This window comes from Hemiscyllium ocellatum, chromosome 39 (assembly GCF_020745735.1).
Source record: "Hemiscyllium ocellatum isolate sHemOce1 chromosome 39, sHemOce1.pat.X.cur, whole genome shotgun sequence".
NCBI lineage: Eukaryota > Metazoa > Chordata > Chondrichthyes > Orectolobiformes > Hemiscylliidae > Hemiscyllium > Hemiscyllium ocellatum.
The window spans coordinates 3,944,829-3,972,619 of NC_083439.1; the positions used below are offsets into that span (position 1 = coordinate 3,944,829).

Here is a 27,791-nt window from a genome sequence, read left to right on the forward strand (position 1 = left end):
TTTCATAAATACATTAAGGACAAAAGGGTAACTATGGAAAGAATAGGGTTCCTCAATGATCAGCAAGGCGGCCTTTGTGTAGATAATAAAAGTGTATTTTGCAGCAGTGTTTACTCTGAAGGAGGACATGGAAGATATAGAATATGGGGAAATAGATAGTGATATCTTGAAAAATTCCATATTATAGAGTAGGAGGTGCTGGATGTCTTGAAGTGCATAAAAGTGGATGACTCCCCAGGACCTGATCAAGTGTACCCTCGAACTCTGTGGGAAGCTAGGGAAGTGTTTGCTGGGCCCCTTGCTGAGATATTTGTATCATCGATAGTCACAGGTGAGATGTCGAAGACTGGAGGTTGGCTAACTTGGTGCCAGTATTTAAGAAATGTGGTGAGGAAAGCCAGGGAACATTTGACTGGTGAGCCTGATATCGGTGGTGGGCAAGTGGTCGGAGGAATCCTGAGGGACAGGATTTACATGTATTTGGCAAGGACTGATTAAGGATAGTTAACATGGCTTTGTGCGTGGAAAATCCTGTCCCACAAACTTGATTGAGCTTTCTGAAGAAGTAACAAATGATGAGGGCAGAGTGGTAGATGTAATCTATATGAACTTCAGTAAGGCGTTCGACAAGGTTTCTCATGGGAGACTGGTTATCAAGGTTAGATCTCATGGAATTCAGGGAGAACTGGCCACTTGGATACAGAACTGGCTGAAAAGTAGAAGACTGAGGGTGGTGGTGGAAGGTTGTTTTTCAGATTAGAGGCCTGTGACCAGTGGAGTGCCACAAGGATTGATGCTGGGCCCACGACATTTCATCATTTATATAAATGATTTGGATGTGAACATTGGAGATACAGATAGTAAGTTTGCAGATTACACCAAAATTGGAGGTGTAGTGGACAGCGAAGAAGCTTACCTTTGATTACAATGGGATCTTGATCTGATGGGCCAATGGGTAAGGAGTGGCAGATGGAGCTTAATTTAGATAAATGTGAGGTGCTGCGTTGTGGAAAAGCAAATCATGGCGGGACTTACACACTTAATGGTAAAGTCCTGGGCAGTATTGCTGAACAAAGAGACCTTGGAATGCAGGTTCATAGCTCCTTGAAAGTGGAGTCACAGGTAGATAGGATAGAGAAGAAGGCGTTTGGTATGCTTTCCTTTATTGGTCAGAGTATTGAGTACAGGAGTTGGGAGATCATGTTGCGGCTGTACAGGACATTGGGTTAGGCCACTTTTAAAATATTGCATGAAATTCTGCTCTCCTCCCTATCTGAAGGATGTTGTGAAACTTGAAAGGGTTCGGAAAAGATTTACAAGGATGTTGCCAGGGTTGGAGGATTTGAGCTGTAAGGAGAGGCTGAATAGGCTGGGGCTGTTTTCCCTGAAGCATCAGAGGCTGAGAGGTGACCTTATCGAGGTTTATAAAATCATGAGGGGCATGGAGACGATAATTAGACAAATTCTTTTCCTTGGGGTTGGGCCATCCAGAACTAGAGGGCGTAGGTTTATGGTGAGAGGGGAAAGATATAAAAGGGACCTAAGGGGCAACTCAGAGGGTAGTGAATATATGGGATGAGCTGCCAGAGGAAGTGGTACAATTGCAACATTTAAAAGGCATCTGGATGGATATATGAATAGGAAGGGTTTAGAGGGAAATGGGCCAAGTGCTGGCAAATTGGACTAGTTTGGGTTAGGATATCTGGTTGGCATGTTCAGCCAGTATGAAGGGTCTGTTTTCGTGCTGGAAATCTCTATGACTCTATAACTTCAAATTCATTGATATTCATTGGCCATGAATAAAGAGCTTTCACAGCTAACATTTTCAGTTGGAATAATTGATGTTTGAATGGCTGAATGTCTCTTTTTACTGGTGCAAAAATACACTTTTAAATTCTACCACAAAAAGAAAGGGGAAGAAGTGTGGAAGAGAACAGAAACTGTCCTAGGCTAGGTTAGGGTACTTTGTTGAGAAAAGCTGTATCCTTATGCTGCATTCCTAACAAGAATGGTGTGACTACTTCCTTTTTAATATTTACTCTTCTATGTTTCACTAAAACAGGCGGTCAGTATGTTTTGTGCAGTCTTATGTAATAGCATGGATAAGATTTGAACAAAATTAATTGTGTGAGTGAGAGAGAGAGAGAGGGAGAGATACACATACAACAATAGAGGGCTGTTTCAATTTGGGGCTTGTGGTAATTATTTAATTATAAGCAGTTATGTCAGTTTGAATTAAATTGAACTGTAGATGTGAAATGCTAACAAAGATCTTTGTTCATGTTTTCCCATGGAGGGGTCAAATGGCATATTTTCTTCAGAATTTTATTTTAAACATTATGTTAGACTTAGACCAAACAATGTTTATGTCAGCTGTCTTGGGGATTGTTGGCTCAGTTGTCTGGATGACAGGTTTGCAATGCAGAGTGACTTCCAACAGCGTGGGTTCACTTCCTACACCAGTTATGTTACTGTGAAGGTCCCACCTTCTCAACCTCGCCCTTTACCTGAGGTATGTTGACCCTGAGAGGGCAGCCTTGTGGTCTGGTAGGACTGTTGCAACCTTCCCTTTACTGCATAGCAGAGAACAATTAAGTGGGGGGAAAAAAATGAGAATGTTATTCCTACAATATTTAGACATTTGTCTGATACGTTTATAGACAAGAATCAGACAGGTATTTAAAAGAATTGCATACTCTCTTTCTTACACCCGATTTTTTTCTATCTTCACAGAGTTTTGCCTTATCATGTCTCATCCCAGAAGATTTGTTTGCCCCTTCTTCCCTAAATCACTTACCTTTCTATGATATCTGTTTAGTTTTGCTTTTTATAAAGTGTCTTACAGTTGTTGGGAATGTCCCTTCTCTGGTTTTCTGTTTATTTCAGAAGCAGTTTCATTATCTGAGTGTTTTCCTGTGGGTGATAGGGTGAGAATGAACGAGTGGAACAGTAGTAGTAGCTAGCAGCTTCCATCCTAGATTCTGGTTTTGTGTATCAAGCTGTTGTTTGATTAGATGGCAGTTGGTCTGCACTGTCACTGACTTCCCAACTTAATCATCCAGGTAAATATTCAAAAGTAAACTTCTACAAAGGGTTGCTGATATTTATCTGATCCCTGGATTTTGCTACCACAGTCCAAATTGACTCTGCTCAATGCAGTTGTATTCCACTATTAATGTACCCTGAAGGTAGGCAACAATGGTATTTGTTAGGCTTTTTAATCATAACTGTCCAGTGCCTTGCATACATTAAACAGAAACGGGCAATTTAGCTAGGCCAAATCACCCGACCTGCACATCTTTGGACTGTGGGAGGAAGCCGGAGCACTCAGAGGAAACCCACGCAGACACGGGGAAAATGCGCAAACTCCACACAGACAGTAAAGATTTAATTTATACAGAGCTAATTGTTTTTGATAGGTACTCTGCTATCTCATTTCATAATATTGTACTTTCATGATGATGCTTAAAGGTGAAATGTCATAAATTGCAACTTGTTTCAAATATAACTCCACATTGTGCTAAATGTAAGTGGTGCTCAAAATTAGTAGTGTGGTTTTGGTGGTAAGAATATGCTGCTTCTGTTTCCTGGTTGGAGGGGGCTTGCGTAGCTCAGCTGATTTTATGGTTGGCTTGCAATGTCAACTACTGCCAACAGAGTGAGTTCAGTCCCTACAACGGCTGAAAATTACTGACTGGGCTCCTCTTTTCAACTTCTCTTCTCATCTGAGATGTGGTGACCCTCAGGTTAAACCACCACCAGTCATTTCTTAATGAGCAAGCAGCTGTGTTGTTTTGTAGGACTATGGTGATTTTTACCACCAGTTTACTGCAAGATCAATTAGGCAACCTCTTTTCTAATGACCCTGATCTGTTCTTGAGTGCTGAAAGTAGAATTGTTAAAATCTACTTCTGTTGTCTTTCCAACATGCCATATGATAGTCTGCAGCATATGAATATTGTCAATGTGTTAGCTTATGCTCGGACATGCTGTAGACAACTGATACCTGCTTGGTTGTTACACAGAGTTGCAGAAGAAGTGGCTCAGTGGTTAGCACTGCTGCCTCACAGCACCAGGGTCCCAGGTTCGATTCTGCCCTCGGGCGACTGTCTGTGTGGAGTTTGCGCATTTTCCCCGTGTCTGCGTGGGTTTCCTCTGGGTGCTTGGGCTTCCTCCCACAGTCCAAAGATGTGCAGGTCGGGTGACTTGGCCTAGCTAAATTGCCCGTAGTACTAGGTACATTGGTCATAGAGAAATGGTGGTTACTCTTCGGAGAATCGGTGTGGACTAGTTGGGCCGAAGGGCCTGTTTCCACACTGTAGGGAATCTAATCTAAAAAAGACACTCCTGGAATTTCTCTTTTCAGACACCTTTTCCATTGAAGTTGATGCTGTTCATTGATTAAAATGAGCTTGTGGGAGCTGAATTGACTTGATTCACCTTTATTGGAAGTTAGATTGCATCTGTTTTGAGCACCACATTTCATTTTAAAAAAATAAAGACATTAGAGTGAGTACAGAAAAAATGCATGAGTGGTTCTAAAGATGAGGACCTTCAATTGCATAGATTGGAAAAGTTGGAAGTGTTTTCAGAGAAGGTTAACAGGAGATTTGGTAGAATTACTCAAAATCATGAGAGGTCTGGACATTGTAAACAGAGTGAAAATGTTTCCACTGATGGGAGGATCAAAGCAAAGAGAGCACAGATTTCAGGTAAAAGGAAGCAGTAAATACAAGCCACATTTTCACATAGGTTGTTAAAGGTGTTAAAAATGCAATGCCTGAAAATGTTGTTGACGTGAATTCATTCAAGGCATTCAAATGAGAATTAAGTTATTATCTGTGAAGAAAATGTGTGCAGGGTTATGGTAGAGGTGGAGGAAAGATACTGGGTGCATTTCTCATTTTGAAGAGCTGGCAGAGAGGTAGACCAAATGGTGGCTTCCAGTAATGTAAAGTTTCTGAGATTCATAATAAGCGAAAAATAGAGACTGACATCTGAGGCAGTGAGTCTTTACTTTAGCATCAAGTTTCATTAATCTCATGGAAATGTTGAACAATATTAGATAAATGTATTTGTGATCTAAATGATACTCCTGATGAAGAGCTTATGCTCGAAACGTCGATTCTCCTGCTCCTGGGATGCTACCTGACTGGCTGTGCTTTCTTAACACTGATCTCCTGCATCTGTAGTCCTCACTTTCTCCTCCCTGATACGTTTCTCAACCTCATTCTCCTGCTTTCTCCCTGTAGCCCTTGATCCCTTTGATACTCAAGAACCTGTCAATCTCAGTCTTAAATATGCTCAATGACCTAGCCTCCACAGCCTTCTCTAGTAATGAATTCCATAGATTCATCACTCTCTGGCTGAAGAAGGTTCTCTTTATCTCCTTTCTAAAGAATCTTCCTTTTACTCTAAGGCTGTGCCCTGGGGTCCTCAACTCTCATACAAATGGAAACATATTCTCAACATTACTCTATCCAGGCCATTCAGTATTTTGTATGTTTCAATTAGATCCCTCTCATCCTTCTAAACTCCATTTAGTATAAACCCAGAGTCATCCCACTTTCCTCATATGTTGAGATTTTCATTCCTGTGACCATGCTTCTTCTAATGTTAAACATTAAAATCTTAGTCTGACTGCTGGTAAATTATGAAACTGACTCCCCCAGTGCTCTCAACAATCCCTCTGACTACTTCCTTTGACTAACCCTTCCACATTGAAATAGGATATCTTTCTTAATCTGAAGTTCTGAGCCATGGTGTTTATTTCTGAAAATAGAAGTGCCTGATCCTTTCAACTTGACTGAGCTTGTTTTGTAAATGTTCAATCGAATGACTCAAATCATGCACTAGATTATGACTTATTTCAATGATGCAGACATTTATGAATGAGTTCCATTTTATTCTGAAACCTGTCATAATCATAACATGAATTGCTTCACAAAAAGTGCTCAAAGCCACACTTTCAGACTACCTATTTCCTGTCTGTGTGTTTGTAGTGACTCACTAAAAATACATGCAAATAGACATGCCCATGTTGGCACAAATCTTCTACCATCTGTAATTGGCTCTGATGTCAAGAGAACAGGGAAGAGAGAGAGTGCTGTCTTAAGATAGTGATAAAGTAGCTCAACAGTGACTAAAATATGACTGACGAATGAAAGAAAAACAAATGTTTTTGCTATATCCATTTTACTTCTGTCAGATGTGATGAGCCTTAACGTCAAGATTAGAGTGGTGTTGGAAAAGCACAGTAGGTCAGGCAGCATCTGAGGAGCAGGAAAATCGACGTTACAGGCAAAAGCCCTTCATCAGCAATGTGATGAACCTTAAGCATGGCTGATCTTATTTCTCCAGATTCTAGTGTCTACTAATACAGTGCTGATCTATCTACAAGTTCTGATGCTTTTAGTGGGCATAGTGACATATCATCATGTGAGTGTAGTTCATCTTTCTACCTTAAAAGCTCTACAGAAATACTCAGATTTGTAAATTCAGTATTGAGGTTATTGTTTTGGTTACATTTTTGTTTGGTTATAAAAATGATATTGCATCCAGGATGAGTACTTAATCCTACCTGACAATAAGATGTTGACACTAGTTTGGGAGATCATTTGACCTGTCAAGTCTGAGCTTGTTCTTTCAGACCATAAGATATAGGAGCAGAAACAGGCCATTTAGCCCATTGTGCCTATTCCTTTCTTCAGTGAGATCAAAGCTGATCTTATAATCATAAAATTGCCTGCCTTTCCTCCATAACCCTTGATTACCTTTCTGATTAAAAATGGATATATGCAATATAAAAACATAAATGCAATATATGCATTTAACAATCACGTGGTTTCTGTGGCTTTCTTCTGTATATTGACTGTGATCTCTACAGTACCGAATCAAGAACATTAACTGACAGAGAATTGTTCTGTTTAGTACTAAACTATCTATGAAAAGTATTAAATGTTATATTTTTGACTTTATTTGGGTAAACATGTTGGACCTGAATGTGGAATCTAATCTAGGTACTTGGAATTGAATATATATCACATTAACTTTATGCGTGGGCTTATGGTGTGCGCACACTGACTTTCAATTAAAATTTGAAATTTATTCACCAAACATTACACAGTACCAGTTTTGTCAGGAAATACATTTTTGAGCAATAAGTATCCTGATCATTCTCACCACAGCTAAGACTGAAGGAGTGCCAATTCTTTTTATTGACGTGTGATGGATAGCAACAGGAAAATGTTTATAAGACTGAGATGTTGAGGTTAAATTCACTGTGGTATTTATGAAGTTGAATTCAATAAATTTGGTTAATTTGGGGTATTACCAAGGGTGAAAAGGACCATGAAGTGGTTTTCTCATGTTCAGGAAAAAGAATCTGCTGATCCTGCATATTCCATTTCCTTTAAAGTAAAGGTCAACATTCCATTTGCCTTTCCTATTACCTGCTGAACTGGTATGCTAGCTTTTTATGATTATATACGAGGGCTCCTGGATCCCTCCGTGCTGTAACATTCTGCAGTCTTTCTCCATTTAAGTAATACTCAGTTCCTTAAGTCTTTCTGCCAAAGTACATAACCTCATATTTTTCCACATTATAGAGGTCGTTCTGCTATAATGCAAGTTTTGTTAACGCAAATTCACTGTAATGCGATTGTCAAATTGGGGACACTTTCTAAAATGCCAACTTTTAAAACTTGTGTTGATGTAACACGATTACATCGACAACACTTTAAGCACTGTTTCTAAAACGAGATTTTTCCATAATGCGGTTTTGCAGTGGTCAGCACTGTTGCTTCGCAGTGCCAGGGACTCCGTTTCGAGTCCAGCCTCAGGCAACTGACTGTGTGGAATTTGTACATTCTCCCTGTGTCTGTGTGGGTTTCCTTCCACAATCCAAAGATGCAATGATTAGGTGAATTGGCCATGCTAAATTGTCCATCGTGTCAAGGGCTGTGTAGATTAGATGCATTAGTCAGGGGTAAATATAGGATAGTGGGGGAATGGGTCTGGGTGGATTACTCTTCGGAGGTTCAAAATGGACTTGTTAGACCAAAGGACCTGTTTCCACACTATAGGGATTCTATAAGATTCTGTTGTGTCATAGAAGAACTACTTGTATTCCATTTGCCAAATGTTTGCTCACTCATCTAACTGGTCTGTATTCCTCTGTTAGAATCAATGTATCATCCTCACCACTTCCGTTTGCAGTTACTTATTTGTCATCCATAAACATGACGATAGTACATTTAGTTTCCTCATCCAAGTCATTGATAATATTGTAAATAACTGTGAACCCAGTGCTGATCCCTGCAGCACTCCATCAGTTACATGTCGCCATCTGGAAAATGCCCTTCTTATCCTGTGTTCTATTAGTTAACCAATCTTCTATCCAACCCAATATTCTATATTCAACACTATGAACCCTTATCTTATCAAGTAGCCTAACTGTAGTACTCTATCAAATGCCTTTTGAAAATTCAATTATATTACATCCACTGCTTCCCCTTTATTTATGCCTGCCTGTTTTCTCCTAAAATACAATATAATACATTTCAGCACAGGAGCAGGTCCTTCAGCCCATCAAGCCTGCACTGGTTCCTAAACCTTACGTAGACCCACTACTTATTGCCCATATGCAGTTTTTATCCCTCTGTTCACCTCACATTCATGTGTCTATCAAGATGCATGTTGCTTAAGTGCCTGCTTTCATCATTTCCACTGGCAGTGCGTTCCAGGTACCCACCACCCTTTTGTGTGAAAAACTTTTCCCTCACCTCTCTCTTAAACTTACCCCATCTCACTTTGAAGCTGTGCCCTTTTGCAATTGATCTTTCCACCAATGGGATAAAGTCTCTGACTATCCACCTTATTTATGCCCCTCATAATTTTGTAGATCCCCTTCAGCCTCTGTCTTTACAGTGAAAACAAGTTTATTCAACCTCTCCTAATAACAGACCCTCCAGATGAGGCAATATCCTGATAAATCTTATCTGCATGCGCATCCACCTCCTTCAATAGTGTGGCAACCAGAACTGAATGAAATATTATACAGCTGTAAGACAACTTGCCAAATTTTATATTCAACCCCTGATCAATGAAGGCAAGCATGCTGTATGCATTCTTGGCTACTTAAGACACCTGCGTTACCACTTGCAGGGATCTGTGAACCTGTACACCCAGTTCCCTCTATGTCAACATTCCTTTAAGAGTCATTTATTGTTTAATTTGTACCTGAATTTGATCTTCCAAAATGTAGCACCTCACATTTGTCCACATTAAACTCCATCTGTCATTTTTCTGCCAAAATCGACAATCTGTCTATATCCTGCTGTATCCTTTGACAATTCTCCTTACTATCTCCAACTTCATCAATTTTGGTGTCATCTGCAAACCTCCTAATCAAACTACCTACATTTTCCTCTAGATTGTTTATATATAGAGTCATAGAGGTGTACAGCACGGAAGCAGATCCTTTGGTCCAACTCGCCCATGCCGACCAAATATCCCAACCTAATCTTGTCCCATTTTTCAGCATTTGGCCATATCCCTCCAAACCCTTCCTATTCATATACTCATCCAGATGCCTTTTAAATGTTGCAATTGTACCAGCCAGCACCACTTCCTCTGGCAGCTCATTCCATACACACACCACCCTCTGCATGAAAACATTGCTCCTTAGGTCTCTTTTAGATCTTTCCCCTCTCACCCTAAACCTAGGCCCTCTAGTTCTGGACTCCCCTGCCCCAGGGAAAAGACTTTGTCTATTTATCCTCTCCATGCCCCTCATGATTTTATAAACCTCTGTGAGGTCACCCCTCAGTCTTCAATGCTTCAGGGAAAACAGCCCCAGCCTATTCAGCATCTCCCTGTAGCTCAAATCCTCCAAGCTGAAAATGTGTTGCTGGAAAAGCGCAGCAGGTCAGGCAGCATCCAAGGAGCAGGAGATTCGACGTTTCGGGCATGAGCCCTTCTTTTGGAATCCTGAAGAAGGGCTCATGCCCGAAAAGTCGAATCTCCTGTTCCTTGGTTGCTGCCTGACCTGCGCTTTTCCAGCAACACATTTTCAGCTCTGATCTCCAGCATCTGCAGTCCTCACTTTCTCTGCTCAAATCCTCCAACCCTGGCAACATCCTTGTATATCTTTTCTGAACCCTTTCAAGTTTCACAACATCCTTCCAATAGGAGGGAGACCAGAATTGCATGCAATATTTCAAAAGTGGCCTAACCAATGTCCTGTACAGCCACAACATGACCTCACAACTCCTGTACTCAATACTCTGACCAATAAAGGAAAGCATTCCAAACACTTTCTTAACCATGCTATATACCTGCGACTCTACTTTGAAGGAACTATGAACCTGCACTGCAAGATCTCTTTGTTCAGCAACACTTCCTCGGACCTTACCATTAATTGTATAAGTCCTGCTAAGATTTGCTTTCCCAAAATGCAGCACCTCGTATTTATCTGAATTAAACTCCATCTGTCACTCCTCAGCCCATTGGCTCATCTGATCAAGATCCCATTGTAATCTCAGATAACCTCCTTCGCTGTCCACTACACCTCCAATCTTGGTGTCATCTGCAAACTTGCTAATTGTACCCTCCTATGTTCATATCCAAATCATTTATATAAATGACAAAAAGTAGTGGATTCAGCACCGATCATTGTGGCACACCAGTGGTCACTGACCTCCAGTCTGAAAAACAACTCTCCACCACCACCCTCTTTCTTCTACCTTTGAGCCAGTTCTATATCCAAATGGTTAGTTCTCTGTATACCATGAGATCTAACTTTTAACTGGTCTCCCATGGGGAACCTTGTCGAATGCCTGACTGAAGTCCATGTCAATTATGTCCACCGTTCTGCCCTCAGGAATCCTTTGTTACTTTTTCAAAAACTCAATCAAGTTTGTGAGACATGATTTCCCACACACAAAGCCATGTTGACTATTCCTAATCAGTCCTTGTCTTTCCAAATATGTGTGGATCCTGTCCCTCAGGATTCCTCCAATAACTTGCCCACTACCAACGTCAGGCTCACTGATCTATAGTTCCCTGGCTTGTCCTTACCACCTTTCTTTAATAATGACACCACGTTAGCCAACCTCCAGGCTTCTGGCACCTCACCTGTGACTATTGATGATACAAATATCTCAGCAAGGGGCCCAGCAATCACTTCCCTAGCTTCCTACAGAATTCTAGGTTACACCTGATCAGGTCCTGGGGATTTATCCACCTTTATGCATTTCAAGACATCAAAAAACTCAAATTATTGAGACATGACCTTTTCCAAAGAAACCCATGCTGCCTATCACTAACAAGTCCATTCGCTTCCAAATGTGAATAAGTCCTGTCTCTCAATATCATCTTCAAGAGCTTCCCCACTACTGACATCAAACTCACTAGCCTGTAATTACTTGGATTATCTCTGTTTCCGTTAAACAAAGGCTATTCTCATGTCCTCTGGAACCTTGCCTGATACCAAAGAGGATGCGAAGATAAGGCCCTGTTAAGGCCCCAGCTATTCCCTCCCTTGCTTCCCATTTGAAAGTGGGAACTTGTCTATTTTAATGTATTTCAAGACACCCAACACTTCCTCCTTCATTATGTTGACCTGTCCGAGAGTATTCACACACCTTTGCCTAACTTCAGCATCTCTCACCTCCCTCATTTTGGTGAATACTGATGTAAGGTAGTCATTAAGGATATCACCTGTTTCCTTGGCTTCAAGCAACCTCCCTCCTTCATCCTTGAGTGGGTCAAATTTTTCCCTAGCTACCCGCTTGCATCTCATGTATGTATAAAATGCCTTTGGATTCTCCTACACCTTGCTGGCCAAGGACATTTCGTAGCTCACTTTAGCCCTCCTAACTTCCTGTTTGCACTCCTTCCTACTTCCTGTATATTGTTCAAGGATTTTGTATGTTTTTAGTTGCCTCAACCTTTGGTATGTTTTGTTTTGACTTCATTGGTAATTGACCCTGTCATCCAAGGTTCCCGAATCCGGCTATTTCTGTCCTTTATTTTTCAAAGAGCATGCCTGTCCTGTACTCTAAAGAACTGGCCCTTAAAATACCTCCCACATGTTGAATATTGAAGTTGCATTTCTTCCCTTCCTGCCATATACCTAAGTAGAAGAATATGTGGATCCATTTGCTGTGTCCTCCCTGCAAGTTAACTGCTTCTGAGCAATTAAATGTAGGCTTGCACCTCTATTTCCCAGTTTTGTATTTGTATGTCCAATTGTCGTCTTGTGAATGGACTTCCATCTTCTATGAACCAGAATGGATTTTATCTGTCCAACATCTAGGTAAATGCAGCAAAGAAGACTTTGTGTTTAACTTTGCTACTCTTGTGCTCAGTGGAATATGCTGTGTGTCAGCATGTAGTCCAGAAGGCTGATGAGCATGTATTGTATAAGACTGAAGTTCATACTACTAACCACGAGAAAAAGTCATGCTAAGTACATGAATAGACTTTACTCAATATGGTTACATTAATTACAAATTTTCCAATTTCTTCTGAGCATGATTTTTTTTATATGAAATGCTTTTTGAAACAGATCAATAACTTGTTGGATGGTCCTGGTTCTCTCTAAGTTTTCATTGTTTTTGCTGATTTTGCATTCACTACTGAACTTAGCTGGGATGACCAATGTGTACAAAGTTGGATGCTCTTGGCACTGAGCTGGGCAGCAGAGGATGTAAAGTGTCACGATCCTGTCCTATCAGAGCAGACAACATTTCGCCCTGAAAATGAATGAAGCCAAGATCGTACAAAATAAAGGGATTTTTTGTTTGAGTTTATAATCTGTCAGAATGTGTTGAGTGATCTTACAGATGAGTCTCCATCTATTTAACATCTGAGTGAACAACTCTTGCAATCCAAAGGTTTATAATCTAAGCATCTCCATTTTACAATGTAATATCAGTATGTGTGTGATCTATAATGGTTGGAAGTACAGGTGCCAAAACCAATTGTAAATTGATTTGTGTTCTGCAGTCACAGGGAATTTGATTAATAATCTAATCAACAAAGATTTTTGTAATGCCCTAAATTTAAATTGGAACCATTGTTGTGCAGTAACTGAATCAGTCAAATTCTGTTTTCATTACACAGGATTTCTGGTGTTGTGAGGAATATATTGAACGATTATGTCCTTGTTTCTGTGAAAAGTGCACTATGGTCCAATACACCGAATAGCTGAGGAGTCCAACTCAATCAGATGTACAGGAATTTGAAATGTTGCTAAGACTTCGAGAAATCTGCAAGTACTGAACACGCACACTGGACCTCCATGAACTGAATGTGTACACTTCTGTATCAAGAGTCGACAGGTTCACTCAGTATGCAGAATCTGAGCCGAACATGTAAGAACTTGGGGTGAAGATCCATAATTTGAGACACTGGGTATGCCCAATGGTTTGGAGCTGGGGTTCAATGCACGTGCCACAGTAATTAAGTTACATATCATGGTGCAAAACGTCCTTCTTTTGGTCCTCATCTTTCCCATCTTTCTGATTGTTGAGGGAATTTGACAATCCTCTTAAAAAGTTGAAGTCTAAAGCAGCTGCAAAATCTATATGCAAGAGTATTTACAGCAGTCATAAACTTCACGGAGCAGGTCTCAAGAGCGTACAGTTTACAATTGGATTTATGAGTTGTCCTTGGATCCTGTGCTGGAGGACTCCTACTTAGTCAAAACTACATTTGACCTGTTCGGTCACATTAATCAGTAAAGCAGTGCTCCTGATAATGTTCTTTAAATTTAGTTATAAACATTGCGTCAGGTGGTTAACTGGCTTGATGGAGTGCTAAAAGGGTGTTGAGCATGTTTATGCCATGAATGACTAAATTTCTCAGTGGTTCTTGCTGGGAAGTTTCATTTGATGGCAACAGTAGACTTGGCTGTGCTTTGTCTCCCATTGTCATAGTGGGAAGAGAGATTCATTTGAATATTCAGTGACTTTATGTGGAAGATAGTGTAGCCACAGAGCTGCAACCCAGCGTCAGTTTGGGGGTTGAGGGAACGTTTTCTTTTAAATGGGAGAAGGTGAATGATGACATAATTGGTAATATTCTTGGGTACTTTGTAATAGCCATAATCTGTGTGTAATACTGATGACCCCAAAGCAAGAACAGTAACAAGCTGTTTGGCCCAAGTTTCATGCCAGTGTTTGTCCTTCACACAAACCACCTTCTGAATTTCTTCAACTGACCCCGTCCACATATCCTTCTATTCCTTTCTCACTCGTGTTTATCTAGCTTCTTCATAAATGCATCTCTGCTCGTCATCTCAACCTCTTCCTTGGGTAGCAAGGCGCACATTCTAACACTGTGTTGTATCTTTTCCTCACTTCCCTGCTGGATTTTTGTTAGGGGTTATCTTATATTTATGGATCTTGGTTTCGCTGTCCCCTCCAAATCAAGGTTTGTTTTCCAAGTCCACTCTAACAAGCCCTTTCATAGTTAAAAAAACCTCATCAGCTCACCCCTTAGAGTTCTAATTTCGAGAAATCCCATGGAATGTTTTGGCTACCGGTATATAGTGTCAGTCTGAGTTGGCTATTTCTATTTTGTGATTGTTACTGTTGTCATGAATAACCATCCATCCTACCTAAATGTTGGGAGTTTCATTCTAGCCGTGCTGCTTTTTTTAAAGTAATTTTACTGCAATATTTTCCTTTGATACTGCATTATAGTTATCTCTGGTGTGTTGATATTATATTTGTCTCTGCAATTTGGTCATTTTGTAACATATTTGCAATATACGATTTGAAAAAATGTTTCACTTAATGATACCAGTGTACATATTTTTAGGAGTTGAAGTTGATACTTGTTAGAGTGGTCTGTGGGAGAAGATGCGTGGGAGTGTCAGTCCATGTTACAGGTTCCCCATACAGAAGGGGCAGAAAATTAATCTTGTGTTTTGGTTCCAGAACAATAATATTTTGTTAATCTTTCGCACGGATCATATGTTCTGCTAACTGCTCTTGTTAAGGAACCTAACAAGACATGACAGAACGTATATCTTGTAGTTTTATAATAAGGCAAGTCATTAGTAAAATTTGATAACTGTGTATGGTAAAACTTTACCCGAGATTCATGGAAATTTTCTAATGTGGGCTTCATTGTACTCTGAATTCTTCACTCTAAATTTTTCTGTTACTAGGTTTCACACCACGTGACTTGACTTGTTTCTGTATCGTGCTGTTCACCTATTCATTCCCGATGTCAAAATAAGCAGCACTCCTGGCCTGCACTATTTTGTTACATTGTAAGTAAAATTAAATTATCTAATTTTTGCTCACGTGAATCACTCTTAAGTGTCACAATAGCTGAAAAAAACATATTTAGAGTCAGAGATGTACAGCACAGAAGCAAATCTTTTAGTTCAACTTATGCATTCTGACCAAGTATCCTAAATAAATCTAGCCCCCTTTGTCAGCGTTTGGCCCCTATCAAGTTTCACAATATCCTTCCCATAGCAGGGAGACCAGAATTGCATGCAGTATTCCAATACTGCCCTAACCCGTATCTTGTACAACTGACCTCCCAGCTCCTATACTCCATTTACTGACCAATAAAGGCAAGCATACCAAATGCCTTCTTAACTAAACTACCTACCTTTGATGCCACTTTCAAAGAACTATGAACCTGCATTCTTTATTCAGCAACACTCCCCAGAGCTTATCATTAAGTTTATAAGGCCTACCTGATTTGTCTTTCCAAAATGCAGCTCCTCACATTTATCTAAATTAAACTCCCATCTGCCACTCCTTGGCCTATTGGCCCATCTGATCAAGATTCCATTGTACTCTGAGGTAACCTTCTTTGCTGTCCTCTACATCTCTAATTTTGGTGTCATTTGCAGATTTACAAGCCATACCTCCCACGTTCACATCCAAATCATTTACATAAATGATGAAAAGTAGTGGATCCAGCACTGACCCTTGTGGTATACCACTGATCACAAGCAATCCAAAAAGCAACACACCATCAACACCACCACCCTCTGTCTCTATCTTTGAGCTAGTTCTCAGTTCTGTATCCAAATAGCTAGTTCTCCCTCTATTCTGTGTGATCTAACCTTGCTAACCAATCTACCATGAGGCACCTTGTAGAAGTAATACTGCCTAATTATTCTGTTGCATAACTTCATCAAATTAGGAGTGTTTAATATTAATAAAATTGTCTTTCCCAGTTGGTATGTTTTTCAGATTCAGTTTAATAATTTTAATTGTTTGATTGTCTCTTTTGAGAGTTGACCTTGACATAGTGTGGTATTGAGTTCAAGTCTTGTACTTGTGTAGAATTAATTATGTTTACAGCACAAAAGCAGGTCATTTGACCCAACTATTTTCAGTTGTATTTGTACTCTGTACAAGAGTTTTAAGGTGAAAATGCCCCAAGTGAACAGAATTTTATATCTTTGTCTACATAGTTGCCAGTGGCTTAATTTCACAGCAGAACTGACCATTGCTTACCATAAATGGCACAGTTTCTTGTTGCTTGAGTTACATGGATGTTTCATAGGCAAAGGGAATGTGCTTGGTGCTTTTATCAAATTTGGGTTCAAATGTATTGGGTAGGGGGTAGGAAGAGTTGAGCAAAGGAGGCATTTCTGTGAATTGAAACTGTGGTTAATTTTTCTGCTCAGTTGAGAAACCTTCACCAAAAATAGCAGCATTTTCAAATGTTCATCCACAAAATGTGTACATCTCTGGTAAGACCATCATTTATTGCCCCCCAAATGTCCTTGAGAAGGTGATGGTGAGCTGCTTTCTTGAACAGCTGCATTTTTCTTTGGAATGGAGGGAGATGTAGTTCCAAGTCCAGCTGACTGGGCCTTTTGTGGAGGGGGTGTTTTCTGATGTAGATGTATCCCCTTGTTCTTTTAGATGCTACAGGTTGCTGCTATGGAATAGGCCATTGAAAGAACTTTTGATAAGTTGTTGCATTTCATATTGTGGGTGATGGACAAGCTTTAGCAAGTCAGATGATGTGTTATTTACAACATTACCAACAGATTCTCGCCTGCTCTTGTAGGTACAGAATTTATATGACTGTCCCAGGTCAGTTTCTCTTCCATGGTAACTCCTAATTTGATAATGAGGGATTTAATTATGGTAATGGCATTGAGTGTCAAGGGAAGATGGATAGAATTTCTCTTGTTGGAGCTGGTTATTGGCACTTATATACCTTATTTGCTGCTTAGGGACTCAAGCCCAGATATTGTCCAGGTCTTGGTGTATATATGAAGGGGCTATTTCAGTCGCAGATGGTGTTGGATGTTGTGCAATCATTCATGAACATCCCCACTTCTGATCTTTTGTTGGAGGGATGGTCATTGAAGCAGCTGAAGATGTTTGAGCCGAGCACACTATCCTGAGGAACTCCTAGCCTCTAAAAGACACAACTATTTTTCTTTGCTTGGTGTGACTTCACCCAGCAGGGAGAATTCCCCCAATTCCCCGTACTTCAATTTCTCCAGTGTTTCTTCATGCCATACTCCCTTCAAAGGCTGCCCTGATGGTGAATAGTAGTGCTTTACCTCTGTCATTCAGCTTGTTGTCTGTGTTTGGGCAGAAACTGCGTTGACACCGGGAGTTGAATGGCCTTGGTGGAAATTGCAGAACACTGCCATCTTCCCAATTTTTGTTTAGCTTATCTGTGGCTTCAGCTTGTACGATAATGAAATGGGAGAAAGGAAACTTGAACAAGGATGATTAATCGTCTCAAAAAATTGAACATTTATTGAAACAATATTTTTTGCAATGGTGATGGAAATGGGTCATGTATTTGACAAGTTGAAAGTTATATACAGTACTCCAACTGTAAGGGCTAGTCTCTAATGTGCAAAATAAGTCTCCAGTGCAGAAAATGGACCTGCTTTGATTTGCACATGATCAGTATGCAATTTGACTGCTGTAATTACCAAACTGTTGTTTCCTAATGCATCTCAATTCTGATGGTGACCCCATTCTGCCACTTATTTTCAGGAACTTAATTTTCAGCACCCTCTTGTATTCAATCACTTGCCTTATATATTTTCAATATGTCATGAATTTTTTGTTGAATATTTTGTAGCTGATCTGTACATTATTTTTGTATTCTTTACTTAAATAGAGTACTTTGTTAATGGAGTCATGTGGCTTTATTTTATTGGGGAAATAGTTGTGTGTTGATTTTGGGAGTGATTTATTTTGGCTATTACACCAGTACTATTCAATTCTTGTTCTGTGACTCTAGTTGCAAACTAGAAAAGGATTAAAGATGTAATGATTTTGATAGGCTGCTAACTTTAATGTTAGTGTTCATCATGTTAAAAATTTGGCATAAATGTGAAATCAGATTTTGTTTGATGTATTAACCAATTCTCATAAGTCCACTGTACCTATTTTAGTATACAGAAAATCTGATCCAGCTGTTTCATCATTTGAATGTACTGTAGAGTTCTCTTTAGATGAGGAAACAAGCGTGTTTGTTATTCATGTGTTACCTTTGGGCTGAAAAGAGAACTGCAGAATCAGACTTCCAGCAGCTGAAATCTAGTTGTACATCAAGTCTATTTTTCAGCAAAATAAAATCTTAAAAATGAGCTATACTCTTATGTTTAATAATATCAAGAGATTCTCCATTGTCTCCTTTCCTGCATGAGTTTAGTGTAGGGGGCAAGAATGATCTTAATGGTCCATTTCGATAGTTCTAACTTAATGTTCACAGGTTCCATGCTGATTTTTACATGGGATGGTCAACTGGTTACTTTTGTATGTTTTGTATTGATTGACAATTAAGTTTGTTTTCCTATTCCTGCAGTTGTTCATGTGACACCTTTTAAGAATGAGGCTGAGAATGCGAAAGCCTTCTCAGCAAACCAACCCTGTCCATGCATCACGACCAGACAAGAAACGCAAGCGCTCAGATGTAGATGATTCAATACCTATTATGGGGGCAAAACCACAGAAAAAGGAAACTGGTTTGCTCTCATCAATTAAAAGACTTATTCGAGGAACTGCTACAAAGGTATGGAAATCACATAGCTGTGGGTGTTGTTACTGAATATCAGAATTGTGTTTTGTAAACAGACTGACATAACTGAAATTAACCACACTTTACACTGGAGCTCTGCAGACATTCAGAGTGTAAGAAAGAAATCAGAGGAGGAAAAGAATGGCAAGGACATTAAGATACATGTAGCTTGAGATGTACTAGTGCTGTATTCATTTGTCTTTGCTGCATGATCTTAAATGCTCTTCTGTTCTGATGATTTTAACCTGGTTACTTGCCCCTGTCTGGAGATTAAATAAACTGGAGATTAACTACATTTGTTTTATTTTTAGTGCAGTATGATCTTTGTCAACCAATATGGACACATTAGGCTGAACAGTCTCCTATGCTTTAAACATTAGACTTTGGGAAAACTTCCTAGTGCTTTGGAAGGAAATAAGTTTGCTTTTTCTTATCCTTAATTGTTGTATGCTTTGCCGTTGCATTAAAGTGTTAAGATGCTCTGTCATTCATTCAGACACTTGGCCAAAACCATAATAAATTTGCTTTTTGTTACTTTACTTGTTTACTGCAATATGAACGTTTTGGCTTTAGGGATTGGAAACCTTTCAGTTTGGCTTCTCAGGGTCAGTGGTGCCCAGAGCTTTTCTGACCCAGTCAAAAATGCTTCTTCTGACAGAAAAAGAAATTGAATATTTCCTCTTCCTGTACCAAATGTTGTGATTTTTATCAAGGTCTTTCCAAAATATTACCAATTAATTGATATTTTGAACTGTAGTTTCTGATCCACTAGCAACCAGGTTGGATTTTTTAAAAAATCGTGTGGGACTCTTACCGTTATGCAATTCAGATAATGAGATACAATATTTACTCAGGACTCTTACCATTATGGTAAGAGTACTGAGTAAATATTGTATCTCATTATCTGAATTGCATTTGGTCCCAAGTCTCAAAAGAAGAAAGCTCACCCTAAACTATGGTCTGTCATTGGTACTTGAATTAGTGGTGCTGGAAGAGCACAGCAGTTCAGCAGCATCCAAGGAGCAGCGAAATCGACGTTTTGGGCAAAAGCCCTTTATCAGGAATAAATCTTTTATTCCTGATGAAGGGCTTTTGCCCGAAATGTCAATTTCACTGCTCCTTGGATGCTGCTGAGCTGCTGTGCTCTTCCAGCACCACTAATCCAAAATCTGGTTTTCAGCATCTGCATTTTTACCTGTCATTGGTACTTGCCTAGTAGGTACTATCTGCCATCTTAAGGTGAATTGAAAAAAAGAATTCAACCAATTGATGACCATTATTATATGCCATGTACACAGCTCAAACGGGAGAAAGTGAGGACAGCAGATGTTGGAGATCAGAGCCAAAAATTGTGGTGCTAGAAAGGCATAACTGGTCAGGCAGCATCCGAGGAGCTGATGAAGAGCTTTATGCTCGAAACATTGACTCTCTTACTCCTTCGATGCTGCCTGACCGGCTGTGCTTTTCCAGCACCACACTTTTTGACTCAAACTGGGGAGAGTCCGAATTAATGCCTGGATAATCTGATTTATGTAAAATCATATTTTAAGAGTTCCTGATAGCTTTACAGATTGAGAAATTTGAGGCATTATTCTCTTCATTTCGACTCCCACTACACCTCATAATTCATTATCTGTCTGCAAGGAATAAGCTGGTTTGTAGTGGAAATATAGCACTGAGATAGAAACTCAGCATTGGGCATGTTCAATAATAGTGATGGTCAAATGGCCTATTCTTGCTCCTTTTTTTATATTTTTAAATCTGTTGTTTGGCTGTTGTATTGACAGGAGGTTAATGCAAGCTAAGGTGAAGTCTTCCATTAAGAACAGTAAAGATATTACTTTGATTTAAAAATAACATGAATTTGATGATTGTTATACGATGCTCTAAGATGTACAAATAATGTTATTGTGCAAAGTGATTATATTGCATGCTGCGTGAAGAATTTGGTTTAATGATAGAATGAAAAGTCAGTTCCAGAAACTAGACTTTGGTTGCCTAGTAATATTGCAATTCTAAAGCAAAAAGCCATTGATTAAAGTTCGTTGAATGTCATGAATTTCTTATTTGGACAGCTTAACTTAACACATTTCTCTTGCAGGATTTTGATTAGGGTTGAGCATTGCACAAACTAACTGGAACTGAGATTGTCATTTTTAAAAACCTCTTATTGGAAAAGATTTATTTGGAGAACAGTTTCATAAATTGGCATTAAAGTCTTAAAGGAACAATGAAGCATAAAGCAATGAAATCTTTGATCTGAGTACCTTCTGGTATTGACCAGCTTATAGCTATATTTAATCAGCCTGTTCCGACACATTATGACACTCCTCAGGAATAGGTGTGACTGGAACCTGGGATTCTACAACAGTCCTTTGACCTACTTAATACTTTGATTCAAAACCTTGGAATTCAATCAATACTTTTTTATTAGGTTTTATATATGAATGCTTTATTGGATTGTTGAGATGAAGGATTTAATCAATTTAATAAAATGAAATGCTGTATTAATGTTTCTGTTAATGCTGTACATTTCAGTGTGCATATAACTACTTAAAAGTTTGCATAAAACTGCAATGTTTAATAAAGGCACATTGATACTGATTGTCCTGTTACAGTTCTGTTTAATACAACTTTGCTTTTGCAGAAAAACTAGATTCCTCCCTCACTTTCCTGCTGTTGTAGGAGAGGGAAAGATAATTATCATCATTGTGTTCTCCCCAGTGTGGATATAGGCCATTTGGCCCAACAAGTCCACACCGACACTATGAGCAGAATCTTACCCAGACCCACCCCCCCCCCCTCCCTCCCTATCATATCTCCGCATTTCCCATGGCTTATGCACCTAACCTACCCAGCCCTGATCACTATGGTTCCTAATCTGAACTTTCACATCTTGGGACTGTTGATGGAAACTGGAGCATGTGGTGGAAACACACACAGACAGAGAGAACATGCAAACTCAATACAGACAGTCGCCCGAGGTTGGAATTGAACCCGGGTTCCTGCTGCTGTGAGGCAGCAGTGCTAACCACTGAGCCACAGTGCTGCCCTTTGAGACACCGTGCTGCCCTTAGTCTTGAGCTGTAGTCTCAAAAACCTATCATTCACTGGCCATGAGTTGCCATTCTGTTGGAGATGGCTTAGAAATCCAGAAAATATCTTGAAGAATACATGTTGGCCTAAGGGACAGTATGGAATAGTTTAAAATCTTAATTATTTGGAGCAAATATAGTGAAGTGTTCAGAAGTTGGGAAATTTGACACTCTTTGAATACCATAAGTGTCTATGATTTTGCAGTTGCTTTGGACTTAACAAAGGAACCAGTGTGTTCATGTGAGAAGTGCATTTTGAATAAAGTATCAAAGGCACTAAAATGAACGTATATTCAAACGTTATTTTGATGTCCAATCCACAGGCAGAAGCAGAGAATCCTCCGAAAAAAAAATGTAGACTTGATTGTGACCTAGATGATAATATGATCACATCAACACCTCATTCTGGCCCAAAACCCAACAAACCAATCTCCAGAGTAAGGCGGAAAAGTCAGATGAATGGAGGTCAGTGGAGACAATTTCTGTCATTTGTTGTATAGCAATCTTCTTAGAGACTGAACTTTTAAGAAGAAAATCTTACAGTTGCGACTTGAAACGGTTACATGGTAAGATTTCATGTTTTAAGACTTATACTGTAACAAAAAACTATTTGTAGACAACTTCTGCTTTAAATCACAAAGTAGAACATTCCTTTACTTACCAAAACCAAAAATGTACTTTGTATGCATATTTTACACTCTCCTTCTAAGTAGGTATTCAATTCTGGAAACAAACTCATTGTTTTTTAGCACCCAACAGTTCTTTCTGTTCTTCTCATACCTCAGCTTGAATGTTTTTAATCTCAGAACTATCTTTCACAATGAAGTTTTATTTTGTTGCAAGTTTTCTTTTTCGAAGTCCAGAGAATTTTTTAAGCCTTGTTTCAATGCTTCGTGAATTTGGTCTGTTCAAGCACGAGCTACCATCTGCAATACTGAATGGTGACGAGAAACGGTTTGCTGCTTATAACTGCTGTCTCTCTCATTGTTTGAGGTTTCAAAGATATCTTAGAATCCCTTCCCATTTCAAAGCCCATCTTTGTGGCAGCATGAACCACATGTCATTGCCTCCATCTGTCTTGTATTTACCATCCAGTAAAACGGTCTGAGTCCCCTTTAATTTCTAATAATCAAGCCACCTAAGTTTATTGTAAGACAGGCTTCAAAACAGGCCACATGACTCTTTGCATTCTACCTTCAGTTAAAGACACAATCCCAAAGCATCATAATCTTAAGACCTCATTAATGTACCATTTTGAAATGTGTACATTAATTTCAGATGCCATTTGAGAGCCATCCTTCTGCATGATGCGCTGAAGAATGATTTACAAAGTTAAAGGTATTCCTAAATATTTCTAGCATAGAAGCTGGTCATGAGGTCCCAAAGGAGCATGTCAGTTTTTAGATTCTACACAAGTCTTTTCTAAACCTATCAATATATTGCTCTATTTCTTCCACCTGCATGATTATCCCTTAAACAATTATATGCTATTTGCCAAAACTATGCCTTGTGGTAGCGAGTTCTATATTTTGACTATTCTCTGGTTAAAGAAATTTCTCCTCTCCACTGGATTCATTAATAACAGTGACAGCTTCTTTGGAAGTTGAAACAGCATCTTGACAAATCATCTCTTTTAAAGGAAGTAGACATTGATTAGGAGAATTTCTATTGGTGGAAGCTATTGCATTTTTAAAATATTTTAAGTTATAATCTCTTCAATTTTTATTATTTTATTTATATTCTTTTACATTCTATTTGATTTGTTCTCATTAAAATGAAAAATGAAACACTTCTCACTTTAAGCATTCAACTTCAAGATTGAGGAGCTCCTGTGTCATTATAATACTGGGTATTTGTAAAGCTCACCTTAGTAGAAAATTTTTATTCTTCCAAAAATAGAATTATTTCTAACTTCAGAAGATCTTCACTCTCAAAGTCGCATCCATTTTGCATTTTAGTTACCATATGTTCCCTGTTAAACTTACCACGTTACATTTGAGTGTGATGCATTTGCTCCCTATTCTGTGATATATGTTTTTGGGAGGCACTTTAATATTGTATAGCAATCAGAAAAGATTGTTCTGAAGCATCTAAAGAACTATGCCAATACCTTGAACAAATGGCATCTGATGGGGCTAATTTGCACAGCTTAAATCAAGGCAATTGACAGCAAATCCATTTATAAGTTAAAACCAGTGGAAGGTCAGATAGTCTGAGAAAATTAATGTAGAGTCCAATAAGGCAAGAGCAGCCTCTTGAGCCCTGTACAGTGAAAGATGTGTAAATGTTTTACTGCACTTGGAGGTAGGTAATCAAACTCTTTCTTAAGAATGAGGTTGAGAGAAGATGTACAATACTTGAATTGCATGCACTTGGGAAAATTTTCAAGTAGTTTAAATGAATACTTGCTGAGCATGACCTCAAATGAACCCTTAAGGGGGGAATTAAGCAAAAATATCCTTTAAATTTGTAGTTTCGGAATATATATTTGTTGTTCATGTTATATGTTCTGTAGATTATACAATCAGTGTAACTTAGTAACTTCAGCAGTAGTTGGGATAATTGACAAAAAGTGGAAAAAAATTTAATGGTACCTGCAACATGTATGAAACCAGAGTGTTTAATCAGGTCATATGTTGGCTTAGACATAACAAGATTGTGCTGTCACGTTCTCCTCCTTCAGGTACCTGCCTTATTGTAATATTTTTATTAAGCGATCATTTTACTTTCCTGAGCAAACAACCTTCTACTTTCCAAGAAATAAAAACACACTATACAGAATTTTCAATTATAAATCCTGCTTTATTAAGAGATGCTAAGAGGGCTAGATGTTTTCAATGAGTCAATATATCTTGAACAGGATTTGAAACAAAAGCTGACCTCTGAGAAATGAAGGAATAAGCATTCAGATAATCTGTGTGTTAACTCACCACTGTGAATAACTGCCCCACAACCAATGTAGTCCGATCAGTAAAAAGGTTTTCCTACCCTTAATGCTGAATATAAAGAGCAGTGTAGAGTATTTGATTCCAATTCTTGTTTATAAATCCACCAGCCTTGGAACTTAACTTTGCTGGATATTTTACTCGAGCAAGTTTGTTCTGTGTAAATATTTTCTCTTTCATTTCAGTGATGCTTAAGGTGCTGTTAAAAGTGAGCTATATGCGTTGTAAGCAAGCTTGTACCCAATTGGACTACATAGGCTGTTACCACATGGACTGCAGCAGATCAAGAAGGCAGCTCACCAACACCTTCTCAAGGGCAATTAAGGATGGGCAATAAATGCTGGCCTTGTCAGCAGTGCCCACATCCTGTGAGTGAATACATGAAAAAATAAATTTGAGCAATATCGATCTAAATCCAACAGATTTTCCATAGTTTTTGGAGGTTTCTGTGTTTTCTCTCATTTGATGCAATGTGGATAGGAGAAATCTTAGAGGCAATTCCTGACTATGTTTTCCTCTCAAAATAATGAGGGTAAGAAGTGTTTTAGTTGGAAAGCTTTCAATTTGGTTCATAAATGCAAACGAATTCAGGGTCTCTGATTCCATTTTAAACATTTTTATGGTGATTTTTTAAATGGACCATTCATAGTTTTCTTATTCCTCAGTGAGTATTGTGTACCTTCCCTTGATTATTCTGTAAAGTTTAATCCGTGGTATGTAAAACTGGTTGGCATCCTTTAGCATTGCTCATGACGAAAGATAAAAATAAGTCTTCCCTCTTTCATTTCCATTCTTTTTACCCTGTTTATATAAAATTTCACTCTTTCTCTACCCTTCACCATAAGCCTTCCTGGTTTTTCCTCTCTGCTTTACTGTGCCTTGCACCTTTCCTTTGCTATGTCGCCAATTCTCTTTGCTTTTTGTGCATAACTCTTAGTGATAGATCAGCTTTCGTTGTAATTATTCCACATATACAAACTGCCAAATGATGCATTATTCCATATACCAGGTCAGACAAGTAATTTACCTCCCGTGTGGCATCTGTCATAATTAGGTAATGAGTTTTGGATTTAGGGATAGTTACCTACCGTTTTCAGTGCTTGCTGTTGTGTCGACCAAAAGTCTGGGGATGGTTGAGCCATGGTATAAAGAATTCTCTACATCCTTCCCTGCAGACATTGCTGAGATTTCTGTTTGAAAATGTTTAAGCCCGTCAGACAGCATGCAGCCTAGCTCTTCAGTGCTCTGTTTCTGAGGCCAAGCCACATTGGAGTGGGTGATAGTTTGAGAAAGTTGGGATCTGACACGGACAGGTGGGCCACATGTGAATGTTGTGGGTGCTAAGTATTTATGCAGGATTGGAGCAGAGAGCGCGAGCAAAAGTCTGAACATTTGGAATGGAGATGTGAACTAAATTAAGATGTATTAATGACAGTGTGCATTTAACTAATTTATAACTACATCAAATGCAGTCATTAGATAGTGTTCATTCAATAGTGGTCAGGGTGCTGACATTGTGATTGGGTGTTGTTGTAGAATTGCTTTTTAGGAGAATGTGCGATCAGTTCAGTCTCAAACAATGTGATTGATTAGAAAGATACTGAATGTTGTTACAAGGCTTTGATAGGCATCTGACTGTATGATTTGTAGGGAATATTTTACTATGATGAAGATGCTATATAAATCTGTATTGCTGTTATAGCCCAATAAAACTTTTGGTTTTACAGAATTCTGTGCTTCTCCAGATATGTTGTAAAATGGATTTGCATGGAACAGCGAATCTTACACTCTGAAGTAATAGTGACCGCTGTGGACATGACAAAATATTGTGCAAGTTTAAACTATACAATGTGCCACCTTTCTTTCCTCCTCTCTCCCTACCCTGAAACATATACTTTATTTTGACTTGTGGAAGACTGAAGCAGCATTACACTTTCATTAATCATTTACTTCTGTGCAATGTTCGCATCAAATTTTAAAGTCTATTTATTTTTTTTAGAGACGATAGGCTACAGCAGTAAACAAAATGGGAAACTACCGATTGTTAATGATGTGGTCAGCCCTCCACGAACTGCCTTATTGGGAACTATCTTTTCTCCTGTTTTCAGTTTCTTCTCACCAGCAAACAAAAATGGTAAAGTATGAAATTAAATACCTATGACCAAAGCAGATGGGCATTTGTAAAATTTTTATCCACTGATGTAAATTATGTGATGTAGTGTGTTTGTGCGTTTTTGTTTTAAGATGCCTTGATAAGGTCAGCAAAGACATTGGTTAGCTCAGTTGGCTGGATCATTGGTTTGCAGAATGGTGGTAACAGCACGAGTTGATTTCCCACATTTCCTCAACTTCTCCCTTCACCTCAGGCATGGCAGCCCTCAGGTTAAGCCACCAAAGTCATCTCTCTCTCTGTCTAATGAGAGTCCTGTAGTCCAATTGAACTAGAGCCACTTTAATGTCAACAAACTGCACATATTTATTTGACTGAATTTGATATGGTATGCTTAATTATTTACTGTATTGAAATCATACAGTATTGAAGATGGCAATTTGGCCTGTCTTGCATGCAACAGCCCCTGAATAAAGAATTGTCTCTTCATTTTCTGTCATTCTTTTGCAACTTATTTTCAATTATCATAAACTTGTCAGAAGAAATGTTTCATCCTTAATTGATCTATCAAACTACTCACAATTTAATATTCAAAATCAT

The 27,791-nt window shown here is 38.9% G+C and overlaps 1 protein-coding gene across 2 annotated transcripts in view; it reads left to right on the forward strand.

The window, feature by feature from the left end:
• LOC132834167 (CTD small phosphatase-like protein 2) overlaps positions 1–27,791 on the forward strand; it is an 81,884-nt gene that overhangs the window by 15,341 nt on the left and 38,752 nt on the right. Inside the window, exons 2-6 of one of the 2 annotated variants that reach the window (XM_060852828.1) lie at positions 13,129–13,379; positions 15,182–15,286; positions 18,829–19,035; positions 22,460–22,601; positions 27,081–27,215. In XM_060852828.1, coding sequence (XP_060708811.1) covers positions 18,853–19,035; positions 22,460–22,601; positions 27,081–27,215 — 460 coding nt within the window. In that variant the 5' untranslated portion in view covers positions 13,129–13,379; positions 15,182–15,286; positions 18,829–18,852. The remainder of the gene's footprint in view (positions 1–13,128; positions 13,380–15,181; positions 15,287–18,828; positions 19,036–22,459; positions 22,602–27,080; positions 27,216–27,791) is intronic. The other variant, XM_060852829.1, reaches the window with a different exon arrangement.